Below are 17,406 nucleotides of genomic sequence, written 5' to 3'. Positions count from 1 at the left end.
CTGTGTGTGTCTGTGTGTGTGTCTGTGTGTGTGTGTGTGTGTCATCTGGAGGCCTGCCCACTGTGGTTCGGACCACTGAAAGAGCCAAAGAACACATCAGTCAGATGTGGCTTAAAGAAACCAAGATGATTAGAGAGTGGAGTTGTAGGGTAGCAGGTGGATAAACACACAGATGCTCAGCATATAATGACAACTGGACTCCTAATCCCACTATCCCTCACTCTTTAAATGTCTCTCTCCTTCACACAGCCATATTGTACTGGTATTTACTAAACTGTGGAAATAGTTCTCTGGATGCTGTACTTTGTTTCACAAGCTTTACAATGGATTTTGGTTAGCCTCCATATATTTTTCTTCATAGTTATATTTGCAAGATGTACATTACTATAGTAGTACCTGCCTCTCATGCTCTGATCAGAGATCGAATTTGCACCCATTATCAAGATGGAACATTTATTTTAACCCAACAGTTTTCTATATTATGGGGTTTGTTTTACAACCATTTGTTTGATGTAAAAAAAAAAAAATCCTGTTAGACACATTAAATATGCATTCAAAATTACTAGATTAACAAATGATTTGAGTGTGACAATTAAGTGTTATAAAGATTGTCTTTTACATATGTTTTGAAAAAATAGCTCTAAATAATCAATGTTGGCTGTGTATTGTAAGAAAGCCACAAGCAGAGTCTCCAAGTTAAAGGCTCAAACTCAGAATAGCATTGTCTTAACCTTGTCTTCCCTCTAGTGGCAGGACAGGAAAACTACATTCTTTCTTTGCTCAGAAGTCATTAGGTTGTGTGCATTAAAAGCTATTTGGGTTATTAAGGTGCAACAAAATTGGGCTACCCATTATGTCATTTAGGATCTCCAGCTTAGATATATTTGGTAAGGTTTGTTTATGTTTTGGTTATCATATTCCATCAGTCCATATTAACAAGTCTGTTTCTGGCTCTAGTTGACAGCTGATTACTATAAGGGCTTCACAGAGGCTTTTGTCTATTAGAATAGAACAAGGTGAAGACTGACACAGTCTTGCTATGCCTCAGCTCATGGTTCTCACACACACACACACACACACACACACACACACACACACACACATATATATATAAAGGGGTGTGCACATTTGTTTATGTGCATTCACACATACACTACCGGTCAAAAGTTTGGGGTCACTCACAAATTTCCATTGCACTCCATTGTAGACAGAATACCAGCTGAGATCAGTTGCATTGTTTTTTTAACCAGGGCAGCAGTTTTCAGATTACATTATGTGCTGACATAATTGCAAAAGAGTTCGCCAATGTTTTTCTAGTTAGTTTTTTAAAATGATATCAGATTAGTGAACAGAATGTGCCTTTGGAACATTGGGTGAATGGTTGCTGATAATGGGCAATGTAGATATTGCATTAAAGATCAGCCACCCACTCAGATCAGCTGGTATTCTGTCTATAATGGAGAGGAATAAAAATGTGTTTGTGAACCCAAATTTTTGACCGGTAGTGTATATGCAAAAGATGATTTATTATGTGTAGTGCTAAAATGCTTTTTTGAAATAGGATGTCTTTCTTCTGGCTTTCTAATCAGGCATACGACTGTCTCAAGACTTTAATTTTCCAAACTTCACATGGTTCAGACTGCTTCCTAGAGTAGAGTACATTTCCCTGGAAAGTGTCTTGTTTCTTTAGTGGCAATACACACAGACACATTCCTGTGTTCGGAGTCATGGCCTTTTTTTTGCACACACTTCCGACCATAGTTGACAGCTGTCCACTTTTCATTACCTTACTCTCCCTCGCCCTTGCTCTCTCTCACACAAACACATTCACACACCTCTGTCCCATGTTCTTTTTTTTCTTACCCTCTTTCCATCTCTAATATCACTTACACATAAGTCTCCCTCCAAAGAAGCTGCTGCTGAGCTTAGGAGGGGCTATTTTGACTCTCTGCAGCCTCCATAGCTCTCCATTTATCTGTGTTCAGGCAGGCAGAACTGTGGAAAGGGAAACTCTTGCTCCAGGGAGAGGAAACATTCTTTCTAGACTATACAAATGATATACTAAACTAGAGTAAATTCTAAACAAAACAGGATGGTATATTTGGGATTAAACAAGGACATTTTAATAAGAGGAATTCACTTCTGCGATGCTTCCCCAGGTAATTTGAGCATTGGAAACTTGCTTTTATGATGGAAAGAAATAATAATACCCGCTGAGCTTTTGGGACTCTTTCTTACTAATATGGAACATAACAGAACTTTTGCATTTATTTTAACCAATTTGAATACACATGCATTTACATATGAAAAAATAAAATGGCTATCAGTTTTTAAAAAAGTGCAAAATGTGTTGTTTGTTTACTGGTTTTGAATAGTTAACATCTGACTCTAAAATATACATAACTTCAGTTTACTGTAGGTACGTTATGAACTGACTGATTTATCTCACCTTGTAACATTGTAATTTATTCAGTGTGCACATCCAGCACCACCAGGGCTTTATAAAAAAATGTCTGTTAGTTAATAACATTGGGTTATGCTGTATTTGTGCAGCACCCTCAACACTCTATAGACAGTGGACTGACTGAGTTTAAACTTAACGCAACACCAAATATTCTTTTGTTCCTTTAAATAAAGTTTACAAAATCGTTTCAGTGGTTCATCAACACATAACAGGGTGAACAGCACTGCTGCATTCGCTTTGTGGCTCTCTATCGACTATAACTGCACAATGCAAGTTTGCCAGATTGGTTAGTTGATCTGTAGTTCAAATGAGACAGCGCTAATGGACAATTCTGCTTCCAACCTTTAGGGGGACGGAAGAGGAAATGCTTTGGTGTTGCTTTAAATAGTAGACTTTTATTTTAGCTTCTCAAGTTATGTACCACAAAGGAGTACTTCTTTGAAGGAACATTCTCACAGCCTGCTAACAAAAATAACCTATACAACTTAATTCAGGCAGAATCCCTTATAATACACCTTTTTAAATTGCATATCCTAGACAACGTCATAAAGAACATTTAAAATGAGTTGACAAAGCTACATTTGCACATACTGTAACACATTCACATATGTGTTTGTCTCTGTGTGTGTGCTCATTTCAGGAGCGACAGCGGCTAGAGACCATCTTGTCTCTGTGTTCGGAGCTGGGCCGGTCTGAGAAAGATGGAGGTGGCACAGCTACAGGTCCCACTTCAGCTGTGGTGGATCTCCATAAGATCAACCAGGAGCTTCAGAAGCTTCAACTGATCGACGATGACGACACACCTTCGGTTTTTTCCGACTCTTCAGCTGTTAATGGAACGACAGGAAATGGACACATGCTCTCCCCTGGATCAGAGAATGGTTACTATGATGATGATCTGCAGGCACGACCGAGGCGCAGCTGCGGTCACCGAGACAACAGGGCAGAATCACCCGCCGTCAGTCTGCGAAGCTTTGCCCCCTCACCTTCTCCACGCACACAGAGGACCAATGAGGTACAAGAAATTTATTTGTGCACATTTCAACACACTGCTACTAACATCACATGTTTAGCTGTTTCGCAATATTTGAACAAGGGACTGATACCTGACTTTATCTCAGTCACAGATAAGTTTGTTATTTTCAGACTCACAGTCACTTGACACCTTTTAAATGCAAAGAGATGTACAGTATAAAACCCACACGTACACAGAGCCCGGGTGATGTATTGAGAATGTAAAGAGACTTGTGGAGCGGAGCATTCATCAACTACCTTCAACATTGAGCCTTTCAGACAAGTTGGTGAATATATAGTCATTCTGTGGTTAAGCAGTAATGCATATGGAGTTACAGTTGCAGACTGGAGTCTCTGAAAAAAATGCATGTTAAATGTACACTCCTCATCATACATATCTCCTGTATGAAATGAGTACAAGACAGCTTAAGCAGCACCTTTGACTTTAGTCAGCTTCTTAAAAGATTAATCTGGATTGATGGGGGAAGTGTTTATGCTCCCTGTTCTTTCTGGAAAACATGAGAGTGACAAGGATCACTCCTCTTAATACTTGGAAAGTATCAACATACACATCCTTCATGCACAGAGATAGGAGATATTTACAGCCCATTTATTAGATTAGAGCTGGATAAGTGTTACAATTTAGAATTGACAGCTGGTGTGTGTGGGTGTATGTGTGCCTGTGTCTGGCCACATTTGTTTGCTGCAAAAGAACAGAAATTTTCATTGCCCAAAGGAAGTACTGCTTTACCACAGCATAACGGTGTACTTTAGTTTAGTACTGTGTATGTTAAATTACATGTCATTCAGCTGACACTTTTATCCAAAGCAACTTACAACTGCTAAATATATGTCAGAGGCCGCACACCTCTGTAGCAACTAGGGGTTAAGTCTCTTGTTCAGGGACACGTTGGTTGATGTATCGCAGTGGGAATTGAACCCAGGTCTCCCACACCAAAGGTATGTGTCAAGTCTACTGCGCCATCACCATGTAAATAATTTTTAGCAATAATATACGATTTGTTTGTCCTGCAGTCGCTGCAGTGACTAACTGTTCATAAAACTATGATAAAATTACAAATACTGTGGGTACACATATTTTCACTTCATGTCCCCACATAATTGGTGGTGTCAGTAAATATTATTAAGACTAATTACCATTAAACGTCTCACAGATACTCCGACAGCTTCAATGCCGCACAGAAAATCATTCCTACCACGGGCAATAACACTTTTTAACATGTCATCACTGGGTGCTAGATAAGACTTTTAGACTCCACACTACTGCACCAACCTGCACAATTGTTTATTTACATTTAGCATACATTTTAGCATATTATTTAAGCAGTTGCACATTTTTGTTTTCCCATCCTGTATATATTCAAATATTTGTTCTTTTATTTTATTCCTATTATTATTATTTCATGTATATTGTATGTATGTATATTTTTCCTAGTATCTCATTTATATTTATATTCTGTGTTGTGTTGACTGATGTAAGTGTGCTGCTATAACACCGTAATTTCCCATTTTTCTTGGGATCAATAAATATCTATCTATCTGTCTATCTATCTAACCCCAATATTGGCTTTGATAAAGTTTGAACGTCATCTCAACAGCGGTTCAATCTGTGACTCTGTTGATGATGTTGTTACCAGGCTCTAGATGATGCAGCCCGTCGCCACGGGCAGGAAGCGAGGCCTTCAGAGCAGGACGTGAGGCGCGTTGAAGAGGAGAGGATCCAGGTGATGAACAACATGGAAGAGCTGGAGCAAAAGATCAAAGAGCTGGACAACCAAATGGAGGAATCTGCCCAAGAGGTAAAGAGAAGTGAGGGATGAGGGACAATGGCATCTTGGGCAGACAAACACAGAAGCAATAATGTCCATAGTAACAATTTATAGTTTTAAGTCTAGAAGTCCTATTTTTTTTAAAAAGAAGTGAAGAATTCTACTCCTTTTCAAGTCAGTAAAGCATTTTGTTCGCACGTTATCATGTAGTGTTACCTACAAATGGCTTACTTACTGGTGTGTATTTATCCAAGGTGGAGCTAGAGCGAGCTCTGGTGGAGGCTGAGCAGGAGTCCGAAGTAGCTGCTCTCCAGCAGGAAAAAGATGCTCTGGAAGCACTTCACAACAAGATGGCTGACCTTGAGACCAAGTCCCAGCAGGAAAAAGAAAAGGTATTTAACAAGCTACGCTTCATTGTAAAACAATTAGTTTGATGGATGCTTCTCATAAATTCATAATGGCTGACACAGAGACCAAGAGCAGAGGGCATTTATCCAAGACTTAAGATGCATCTTCTGCAAATTGTTTGTATTTCTTTGCTGAAGGGCTGTTAAGTGATATTAGTATCAAGCAGATGGGGGACACATTCTGTAATTAATGGAACTATTAGGTTTTTTACACTAAACATGGGTTTTAACCAACCAACATGCATTTACCTTCCTAAAGTGTATGTGTACATGTGGTGTTGAAAATGCATATGCTTCTCTGAGGCTCTCATACATTTAGGGGTCATGTGACTATCTGGTTGGTGTTAATCCTTCTCATGCTGTCTCTGGTCCAAATATATATCTGCTAATACTGCCCAGGGTGTAGCGGTCACCAAGTGATCCTATCTTACACACACACGTGTGTGTGTGTGTGTGTGTGTGTGTGTGTGTGTGTGTGTGTGTGTGTGTGTGTGTGTGTGTGTGTGTGTGTGTGTGTGTGTGTGGTGGTGTGTGTGTTGTGTATACATTTATACCAATATATATGGTATCATTGACAGGGTGGGGAGTGTATTAGGATAAACACACTGAATCGGTTGTGGGTCTGGGTATGTTTGTGTACACTTGCTTTGGTTTGAGTTCTAGCCTGATTGTGAAATTTCCATGGACCCCACAGCCTGTGTGTGATAAAACCACATCACGGTACTGAGTTACAGTAGTCCGAGAGAAAAAGGATCAGATAGATAAGTGCTGAGCGTTGAAGAGCAGGTGAAGTTGAGTGCTTGTACAGATTTCGGCTGCGTGTATATGTTGTTATTTATAGGGACCATTAATCTACTCAGCCATTCCATCTCATCCATTCCCTCAGTCATTTCCATTCAAATAAACAGGAGAAAGAACTCATGACACTATTCATACTACCTTCTTTTCTACGTAATACCTTACCAGTTCTCCATCTCTTTTGTAGATTTTTTCCTTCAGCCTTCTCTCCCCTGCCTCCCTCTAGGCTAATCTTGCTCACCTGGTTGCCGTAGTGACTAACTGTGGCTCCCCAGTCCCACTAACGCTGCCATCCTCTCTATGTCGTGTGTGTGTGTGTGTGTGTGTGTGTGTGTGTGTGTGTTTGTGCATGTGTGTCTCTTGTTTCCTTGTTTGTATGTACACAAAAACAAATGTGTACATGCGTGTATGTGTGTTTGTGTGTGCGTATGTATGTGCGTCTGTGTGTTATGTACATGTGTGTATGCCAGGGGTGCGAGCTGCTACAGGCAGAAAAGGGCAGAGTAGAGAGGTTGGCTCAGATTGTGTGTGAGCAGCGCTCCCAGCTGGACAGCTGCCCTGAGGCCACCAAGGAGCCCCTGCAGGAGCAGCTGGCCAGGGTCAGTACACACACACACACACACACACACACACACACAGTCCCTCATACCTCACAATTGCATGCACAAGAACATATGTAAATATGATTCACGCAGAGAAATCACAGACCTAGAACAAAGATGTATATGCACATAATGCATACTGACACTCAGAACATACAGTTTATATATGACTCTAGAAAGAGACATGTGATGCTTGCATACTTGAACTTGAATGTGAATTTGCCCACATTTCCTTTCCTGAGCTAACTTGCTCAACACCCCATAGCCACATGTGATCTTTACCTGGTTAATGTTCTCTCTTCTCAATGTCTAACTCTTTAGGTTTCTATGTCTACACATTTCTTTAATTCACCAGAATGGTTGAGACTGTACAAGTAGGAAGAATTGCAAGAGTTCGGCTTAAAGATCTGTTTGGCTATTATAGAGACCACTGACTTTTGGGCGTATGGTCAAAGGCTTCACCCTTTTGTGTTTGAGACACAGCAATATCCATCCATTAGCTATACCTGTTTCTGCTTTAGAGAGCCGCGGGCCTCTGGAGCCAATCCCAGCTGACATTGGGTGAGAGGCGGTGTACACTCTGGAGAGATTGCCCGTCAATCACAGGGCTGACACATACAGACAGACACTCACATTCACACTCACATTCAGACATACCGCTAATTTTAGAGTCACCTCTCAACCTAACCTGCATGGGTTTTCTCCGGGTGCTCCGGTTTCCTCCCACGTTGTTTACAGGATTTCTCAAAGAGACACCACTTTTAAATGATTTGCATTTTGGGGGAATGGTTACAGTATGTAACATGTTGCATGTTTATTCAGGCACTTGTTATGCTTTGGTGTAATACTCTGCATGACAGATACGTGTTGACAAACATCAGGGATCTGTGTCTGGTTTGTCTGTGTCAGTGTATTGTGGAAAGAGAACGTTCTTTCTGATACATAATTGTTTGCCTATTTTAGTTTGTCTCAAAGAAGTATAATCTTAGAGTTTTTATAATGAATATGATAAATAGGATGTCACCTGTTTTATACAGTCTATGGATGTCACCAATACTGGGAAAAATTCTCACAATGCAAATCTTTTCATAATGAAAGTCCTTTGGTCTTGTATACTGATATGTTTTTGGTTTCATCAGGTGTATGTGCTGTAACAGTATTGTCTATTGAGGTTTTGACGTTTGTCCTGTTAACATGCATTTCTTTGTCTCTCCTGTTTACCTGTGCATTATGTCTTGTGTGTCAGGACTGTGAGGTGCTCGATGCAGAGTCGAAGCGTTTTGAGGACCTGGAGTTTCAGCAACTGGAGAGAGAGAGCAGGCAGGATGAAGAGAAGGAGACCCATACACAACAGCTTCTAAGGGACATTGCAGACTACCAGCGGAGCACTGTCACTCGCAAAGTAAGAGCCGTCTGTTTGCTTGTTTTGAAAGAGTCGCGCCTGTTGGGAAAAATGTATACAACATCGCAATGTTTTATTTTGATTGAAAATCCACATTTAAACAAGCTTGTTTGGCTTTTCCATCAGGAGCGACTGTTAACTCTAAAGAAGCAGGCAGCACAGATTACCCAGCAGGCTCAGCGAGAGAAGGAGAGCTTCTTGAAGGAGAGGAGCACCCTCGAAGCAATGCTGCAAAGGGTACGAGGAAATCCATGTTTGCATGCCTATGCATGTGTCCATCCAAGAAGTGTTTCATTTTGTGTTTAACATTGTTTTTCCTTTCCTTTGTATCCTTTTCCTGTCTATTAGGAGAAAGAAAACCTCACCATGCTGGAAAGGAAATATGCTGACCTCACTGGTGGCCGAAGTTTCACTCTAAGAGAGGTAGGTTTGATTGACAGCTGTCACACAAGAAAATGAAGACTGTCTTCCTTGTCATCTTTGGACTCCTTAAGACTCTTAGAGTTGGCAGGACACTCATCATTTTAAATCTTCCGGGTTTCCTCCTCCGCTAGGATACAGCCTGTCTGGCTGATGTGTGTCAGTCTTTTAGCCGTCATTGGCGTGACACCACCGCTGCCACAATTTCTTCTCCTCCAGTCAACTTGTGCACCCTCTCATCCTTCCTTTCCTCTATTTCTCTGAAGAATGCAGAGGTACTTTTGTCTTGCTTTACTAATCCATTCCTTTCTGTTTTCCTCTTTGTCCAGATAAACCTACCTTATCCTTCCTTTCTGTCTTTTGTTTCTTCCTCCTGGTCGCGTCTTTTTTTACCCTTTCGGTTTCTTGTTGTAACTTCCCGTCCCTGCAATGCAGGAAGGAAAGACGTTTGCAACAATTCAAAACTTATTTCATTAATTCTGTGCACAACTTTTACTCGCATGTATTAATACTGAGGTAACCTCGTCACAATGTCTATTGTCTTGTGTACTCCACTCAACAAATGCTAACAGTACATCGTCTAAGTAACCTACTTATTACTACTTATTTTTTCTTTGAAACTAGTACAATCACCACCAAGTTCTGCAACATTCTAACAACTAAATCTAAATTTGTCATTAATATGGCTGACTCACTTTATGCTATGCCTCACGCCTTCTCTCTCCTCCCCTTTGTCCACATGACACTCTCCAGGGCTATGTCACAGTCAGTGAAATCAATGAGCTTTACTCACAGCTTGGGGGAGACCCTAAGCCCGCCCCCACTCTGGCCAATAACCCTCCTGAGTCCGAGGCAAACCCCTCCCGTGGTGACGACACCCCCAACCCACCGGAGGACGAGGTGTGTGTAGTGGTGTTAAGGGATTGCGCATGTACTTAAGTACACAGCCATAGATGATGCAGAGTGTGTGTGCGTGTGCATGAGAGTGTTGCTATTTTCCCCTCATTTCCCTTCTTCTTTTGTACTATTTCAGTTTTCTGACAATGTTGCTTTCTTCTTTTCAAAGCTCTGTCATTCTTCCTCACCTGCCGACTGTCCCTCCTCTTCCTTCCCCCATCTACATCCCCGACCCCTCCCCAAAACACCCTCTGTCCATTGGCCAGAGAACATGGTGTCATATCGAGACCCCTCTCCCCTCCCTGACTCTCCCCCACCTCCCCTCCCTGTCAAAAAACACCACCGCCGACACAGGCAGGTAATGCGTGTGTGTCTGTTTGTGTGTGTGTATCAGAAAGTTTGTGTTTGAGTTTTGTTTTTGTGTGAAAACTGAATGTAGAACCCAGATGTGTATTTTATACTATTGCATTCATTGTTTGTCAGTAATTATAATAAGTAATAAATAACTGTTCATGTAAATTCCCTTACTGTTACTAATGTTGATCCTCTTCTTATCCCATCTCATACTTATCTTCATCAATTTATACTTATTATGTATTATATATATGAATACATCAGTATTCATGAATACATCAGTATTCATGAATAAATTAGTATTCACGAATAAATTAGTATTCACGAATAAATTAATTTTTATTCATGAAATGAATCAACATGGATTAAGGAATTGCACTATGCATGGAATATCCTTTTTTTGGGGGCTTTTCCGCATTTTAATGGACAGGACAGCTAGGTGAGAAAGGGGGGAGAGAGGGGGAAGACATGCAGAAAATTGTCACAGGTCAGACTCTAAACCTGGACCTCTGCGTCATTGCATAAACCCCTAAGTAAATGTGTGCCTGCTCGACCAACTGAGCCAACCTGGCCACCGATTACCAAGTTAACTACGTGGCGGCTCAAATGAGGTTCATTTCATCCTTTTTTGAGGGCAGCGAAGCCCCCTCTTGGACACAAATCGGACTGCACCCCCTGAAAGAAAAGGTCCACAGTGACTTCATTTATAAGCATAATTCTGGTACTGTGCACAACAGGACAGATAACCCTATATTGAGGCATCTGCTAAAAATTTGGTATGAGGTTCACAAAAGTCTTGGATTGATGGTGGGACTTTCACCTAAAACGCCTTTAAAGCAAAATGAACTAATACCCATGAATCTTGATAACAACATTATAGACATATGGTACCATAGGGGAATCCAAGACTTGGAGAGTTGTTTCAACAAAGAACTTTTCATGTAATTTGAGCGCTTAAAGAGGAAATATAACTTGTCCAATCAAACCTTTTACTGTTATATCCAACTAAGATCCTTTCTAAGTGCTACTTTGGGTCCTGAAATGACTCTACCCATCATGAATGTTGTTGACATATCTCTTTATAATGGGAACACACATACATTTATTTCCAAAATGTATCGGCCCAAACCAGGGGTGCATAAGTCTAGAATGAAATGGGAGTCAGAGCTCAATGTTATAATTGAGGAACCGTTTTGGACAGAATTATGTCTTAACAGCTTGTCAACTATTATCAATGCCCGGTATAGATTGATTAACTATTCCACTCCACTCCACTGCTTCTCCACTTTAACCAGGATCACAGGAGTTCATATTCCTGTGGACCCTGAACTCTGTTTATTGGGGAACTTTACAAGTATTCACCGTTCTCTAAACAAAGCACAACTCAAAGTCATTGAAATTGCTCTATGTGTGGCTAAGAAGTGCATTGCAGTGTCATGGAAATCTGGCTCCCCTCTTCTTATTGACAGATGGTCTGTTAAGATGAATAACTGCATTCCCCTAGAAAAAAATCACTTATTGTCTCATATTTAGAACATATCGGTACATCTCTTACTCCAAGTACTTAATGTAGTCGTTTTCCACATTTACTATTTTATTTTACTTTTATTGTGTGTGTATGTGTATGTATGTATGTATCTGTGTGTGTGTGTATATATATATATATATATATATATATATAAAATATTATATATTTAAAATATTTCCAAAAAATGCAAACAACGCAATGTGACCCAAAATGACATTGGATCATTTTGATTATTAATAAGATTGAGATGAATGCCAATGATGAATAATTGATAATCAATCAATGGTGTATATCCCTTCCCTCTGTTGTGTTTGATCAGCATTTCCGTTTGCTGGAAGAGAGGAAGAGGTCTGAGAGAGAAGGTGGCTTCCATCTAAGTGACACATTACCCAGGAAGAAAACCACACCCATCATGACCCCCCAGTTCACGTGTGCAACACTGGGGCGCAGCTTCCCGACCAAGGTACGCCCTCATGTAGACGCTAATGGAAGAATAAATGACACAAGTCAGTAAAATGCATTTATGTTCTACTTTTTCTTGGTCTGTCTGTAGCTTATTTTCTCAAGTTTGACATTCAGTTGTATTGTGTATTATACAAATTGTGTCATTTCAAAGATGCAAGCCGATTGTTTATATTACTGACACATGTAAGTAAAAAGGTTTGGTCTCTTCTTGGTCATTTATAGGCCCATCATCCCCTGGTACAGAGCACAAGTTGTGGCAGCATTCTCCCAAGAATGTTCTCCTTATCCAACAAGGAAACTGAATCTCGACGTCTGCATAAAGGTACACATGCACAAACACAATAACTTTATTTATTTATACTTGTCAGAGTTTGTTACATTTATTTTATTTTCCTGTATGTGTCATGACATGTTGCTTTAGACCCCAGGAAGACAAGCTGGTTGTCTAAGTATCAGCTAATAGGAATCCTCATAATAACGTTAAACTTAGAAACCAGACAGTATATACTGCTCAAGAGAGTACATGTAGGTACACAAATACATGGGAACACATGTAACTTTACTTAAAACGACTACTGTATCTTCATCTGTCAGTTTTCTCTCTTATTCATATCTTCTTCATTTGCACAAACAAACACTCCTCACTGGGTTGTCACAAGAAAATACACCTAATATGGTAACATCTACCCTTGTTACGGATTGTTTGTGGGTGTGCACCTCATTGTGTTTTGTTGGATCACAACATTTCTCATTTGTTTATCTGTCAGCGGAGATAGTGCAGGAATGTAAGGGGAGGAGAGCTGCTCCATCAAGTTGTGTGTGTGTGTGTGTGTGTGTGTGTGTGTGTGTGTGTGTGTGTGTGTGTGTGTGTGTGTAAAGCAGAGGTGCTGGCATGAGTATGAACAATTTAAAAATTATTATGTGAGGGTTATTACAAAAAAAATACACACTTAGAAGTAGATTTCTTCTAAGTCAACTTCCTGCCACAAACGTTAACCAGCCATTTCCCATCATTACGAAAGTGTGCCGTTCACTCACCACAGAGTTTATTCCCTTTGCCCTTGTTTGGGTGTGTGCTGACATTTGGTTTTGAACGCAGACGTAGCTGCTGAAAGATGAAGGAAATACCTCAAGTACCCTGTGCTTTTTTTCCAGGTTTAACATGTATATGGCCTTACTATTTTGAATGAAAACGTAAATATTGATGTGCAGACTAACCACATGCATTAACCAAGTTTGATCTTTTAAAGATATTTCTTTCATTGCTGCACTTTTAGAAGAAATGTTGTGTGCCTTGTTGTGTTGAAATAGTACTGCTGTTTTTCCCGGACACTGGTACATATATCTGGTCCCTCAGTCCCTTTGGTCCCTTGATCTGGCTCATCAGATGGGTGGGTCTGTTGCATGGGGCAGATGGTATCAGGATTTTTTCTGTTTCTTCCTGTGTTCCAGAGACTTAGTCCCTCTTTCCAGTATCTGCATCATCGTTTTGCAGTCATTCCGCCTTCTAGTTCTGAGAACATCTCATTTTCTTTCCAGACATCTTTGGTTTGCCTGAACTACATTTTGGTCTCTGCTGTACTGTATGTGCTCGTTTTGCAGTGCGTTTTTGAGTCCTGCTATTTGGCCACATTTTAACAAGAATAGTTACACCACTAAGGTGTTGTTTTACTTTTTACTGAACGTTTTAAGAGTGCTTCATAGTGGCGGGGAATTGTGATCCAAAGTTGAAGCAGTCTGGGCCAAGTGTTGTCCCAGATGGAGTGACAGAGACAGGTACAACCCTAGTGTGCACACATGCATAAGAAAAAGAAGAACTAACATGATTCACTAATGTTGTTTATTTATTTCTCTTTCTGTGTGTGTGTTTCTCCAGGTCAGCCAGGCTCCCGAGCAGCTTCCCAGACCAACGTCTACCTCGATGCCTTTGGGTACCGTGACAACCAGGCCTTTGACACAATGAGTGTGGATAGTACCGACTCCATTGAAACCAGCATCTCTGCTTGCTCACCTGATAATGTCTCCAGGTAAGTGTCATGGCACAACATGTGTTGTTTGTGTATGCTCACACGTGTATGTCTGTGGATATTGATAATAAGAACAGAACAAAGAAAAAAGTTAATTCCGTCAGTGGTGTGTATTTCTGAATAAAGTGTAAAATAAGTTGAGCTTGAATATTTCTGTGTGTAATATATGCTGATGAACAATACTCTCCTCAATGCTTTAGAAATGATTTGAAAAATCTGACAGACCAAGACCCAAGTGAATTACAGAATGGTTGAAGAGTTAAAATATGACAGGCCGAGAATTGAAAAATCAAAAACCCAACAATGTCCCTTTGTGTTCATAATATGAAGCATTGACTGTACGAAGGGGGTGAGGGGACAACAAAGAGAGTAGAAAGTGAGTTAATTCAAAAAGTGTGTGGAGCTGCAAGGCAAAGGTTTCCCGCCTTTCATGGTCCCTCCTTGGGGAACAAGATGTGTAGAACTATGTGTGTTATGTGAGTTAAGGGGGACTCTTTTTGATTAGTGTTCTAAGGGTCAAGTTACGGAAGACGGACGTGTGTGTGCGTGTGCGCGTGTGCAAACCAGTACAAGTGTGGAGGTACATTTAGGGGGTCCACCCCCCCCCGGTCTGGACTAAAACCATGTGTGCTTGCTTTCCTTCTCTCCCTTGTTTCAGTGCTTGCATTTGTCACCCCTCCTCTGGTTTCTCTGAATGGTATGGTCTAGTGTCTGCAGATAGATGTTGCACAGTGCCAAACCATTTGCAGATTGACCATGTGTTGGATTGTGTTGTCCCAGATTGGATTGGAAGACGTGTGTTAGAACCTGCATCAGTGCTTGAAAAAAAGTTCATGATAGACCTGGGATCATCTTTTCAGTGATGTGTCCTGTTTTCTGGAGATATAAGGGTTTGAGTAAGAGAAATAAACTTCTTCTCCAGTAATCTAAATACTTGAATGAATAGATTTGAACTGGGCTGGTCTACAATGACTATGAGTGTGAGTCCCTCTCATCGATGGAGGTAAGAGAATCTCAAGAGGATGGGAGGAAGAGGGGAGAGGATTGATGTTACAGTGAGGTTAGAGCTTGGTTGGATTAATGTTTGTGTGTGTAATGACGGTGAAACAGAATGTGTGATGTAAGATAAGTTTGAAATATGGCATATATTAGAGTCACAGGTCATCATATTTATTTCAGGTTTGGATGCAATGTTGATTTTCATCTCCGCCTAAGTAGTTTTTAAAACGATTAATAATGAACATGCTAAATTCCTGCAAATAATCAACAAAATTAAGGTAGTATTCACATCCAAAATTTACTGTTATGTAAACTGGTGGTATTAAGTTAAAATGATGGTATAATATAGAGAGAGATGTGGTGATTTCATATGAAACCAGTAACTCATTAAGAAAGAATACAGGGAGCGGGAAAACCTTTTTCTTTCTCCGCTTGATATTGTTTTTCTTTGTTTTTCTTACCCTCCCTCTTGTATTTTTTTTTTGAATTTTTGATTTCTTGAGGTACCCTACTTTTTTTCTCTCTCTCTCGCGCTCTCTCCCCCCCACCTCCCCTCCCTGATTTGTTTAGACTGAGTCTAATGTGTACCATTCGTTTTTACAATGCTGTGACATCATCACAAATCAAAACTGGGTATCCATTTCCTTTTGGCTCCGGATGAGAGAGAGAGAGAGAGAGAGAGAGAGAGAGACTGTTTAACATGACAAACATATACTCAAATCCCTTCCCTGTGATACAGTCAAGAATGCATGTCATGTGTGGACCATCTGTAGTGTGAGAGACCTGAAGCTAGACTTGGTTTGCTTTGTCTAAACCAAAGACACAGCGACACAGCAGAGAGTCAGAAAGTCTTACCCAGAGACAGAGAAAAGTGAGATGGTGCGATGCTTAGATTGCCTCGACATCAGGGCTTCCTTCCTAGTGGATTTCCTCTTAGATTCAGCACACACACAAACACATGCATAAACAGTGAAAATCAGAAGTATTCTCAGGAGTGTAGCCTTTTAGTTGGAATGCTAAACAGAACGCTTTAAGCCATGTGTTCTCTCTGAACACTTCCATTATTAAATGAAGGTTTAACCTAAGGGCTTGTTCCTCAAACTTGGATTTTCCTTAGTTGTTAATTAAGAAAATATACTCCACCACGGTGTCAGTAACCTTTACATCCACGACTGTGGCACCAACACTGAAATTCTCAGAAAATGTAACTCCTGAAAAAACACATGTGGATGTCAGAATGGAGTCGGTTTGTCCCGCTGGCTGCTAATGTAGCAGCTTTAGTACACTAACTTGGCAACTGCTCTGTTTATTTACATGTTCAGTGGATTTCAGGTTCAGCCATCTGACAGTTGATTTGGTGTTTGTTTTCCCATGGCTATACGTCAAGTGTGCAGAAAAAAAGTTGTTTTTTTACTTCTTTTCCTGATGTGTGTTGAATCTGTTTGTGTGCTACAGTGCCAGTACTTCAAATATGGCCAAGCTAGAGGAGATGGAGCGTCTGCTGAGAGAAGCCCAGGCAGAGAAGAGCCGCCTCCTCGAACACAAGGTCAGTACGTCATAAAATCCTATCACAATGATTTCATCTTTTTGTTTTTGCTGTTTTCTAGTTTGTTATTGGTAAGGACTGGCCACAAATATAAAAGCATGAATGTTGTCCCATTATTTGCCTTTGTGATAAATCTGTAAACTTAAAGACACAGGGACACTCATGTACTTTTAATATATCTGTTCTTCAGAAATGGCAAAATCGGCTTGCATTGCCCTATATCTATAGGTGTTTGTGTGTTTTAAACCTGTGTAACGATTTCAATTATTCCTCAGGAGCAAGAGATGGAAGTGCGAAATCAGGCGCTGGATGAGGAGAGAAAAAGAAGGGAGGACCTGGAGAAAAGGCTACAGGAGGAGACAAGCAGACGGCAAAAACTCATCGACCGGGAGGTGAAACTGCGGGAGAAACAGAGGGCACAGGTAGGGAAGAAAAACAGGACTTTCCCGTGTTTTACGGGAGCGTAAGCTATTTGTGTTCCAATCAAAAAATATTCATTTATGATTGGAAAGGGTTTCTCAATATGTGATTTATTCTTTCTAAGGGTTGATGTCACCTTTTAGGGAACTAACCTTTTGACTTTTCCAACAAAGCCTCCCATCTTTATTCTGTAGCTAACTTTTTGTATGTTTCATGCATACTTTCTTTCATACTCTGTCTCTCTCTCTCTCTCTCTCTCTCTCTCTCTCTCTC

The 17,406-nt window shown here is 40.5% G+C and overlaps 1 protein-coding gene across 5 annotated transcripts in view; it reads left to right on the top strand.

Moving 5' to 3' along the window:
• Positions 1 to 17,406, top strand: part of phldb2b (pleckstrin homology-like domain, family B, member 2b) — a 45,119-nt gene that overhangs the window by 23,714 nt on the left and 3,999 nt on the right. For 3 of the 5 annotated variants that reach the window (XM_032503930.1, XM_032503934.1, XM_032503935.1), the window contains 13 exons: positions 3,105 to 3,479; positions 5,137 to 5,298; positions 5,523 to 5,660; positions 6,944 to 7,072; positions 8,322 to 8,477; positions 8,604 to 8,714; positions 8,826 to 8,900; positions 9,651 to 9,797; positions 11,996 to 12,139; positions 12,364 to 12,463; positions 14,018 to 14,168; positions 16,623 to 16,713; positions 16,989 to 17,135. In XM_032503930.1, the coding sequence (XP_032359821.1) occupies positions 3,105 to 3,479; positions 5,137 to 5,298; positions 5,523 to 5,660; positions 6,944 to 7,072; positions 8,322 to 8,477; positions 8,604 to 8,714; positions 8,826 to 8,900; positions 9,651 to 9,797; positions 11,996 to 12,139; positions 12,364 to 12,463; positions 14,018 to 14,168; positions 16,623 to 16,713; positions 16,989 to 17,135 (1,926 nt within the window). The remainder of the gene's footprint in view (positions 1 to 3,104; positions 3,480 to 5,136; positions 5,299 to 5,522; positions 5,661 to 6,943; positions 7,073 to 8,321; positions 8,478 to 8,603; positions 8,715 to 8,825; positions 8,901 to 9,650; positions 9,798 to 11,995; positions 12,140 to 12,363; positions 12,464 to 14,017; positions 14,169 to 16,622; positions 16,714 to 16,988; positions 17,136 to 17,406) is intronic. The other 2 variants (XM_032503931.1, XM_032503932.1) reach the window with 2 other exon arrangements.

The sequence above is a fragment of the Etheostoma spectabile genome, chromosome 22, assembly GCF_008692095.1.
Source record: "Etheostoma spectabile isolate EspeVRDwgs_2016 chromosome 22, UIUC_Espe_1.0, whole genome shotgun sequence".
Lineage (NCBI taxonomy): Eukaryota > Metazoa > Chordata > Actinopteri > Perciformes > Percidae > Etheostoma > Etheostoma spectabile.
The sequence above is the reverse complement of the archived record's forward strand: the minus strand, read 5'-3'. Positions and strand labels throughout refer to the sequence as shown.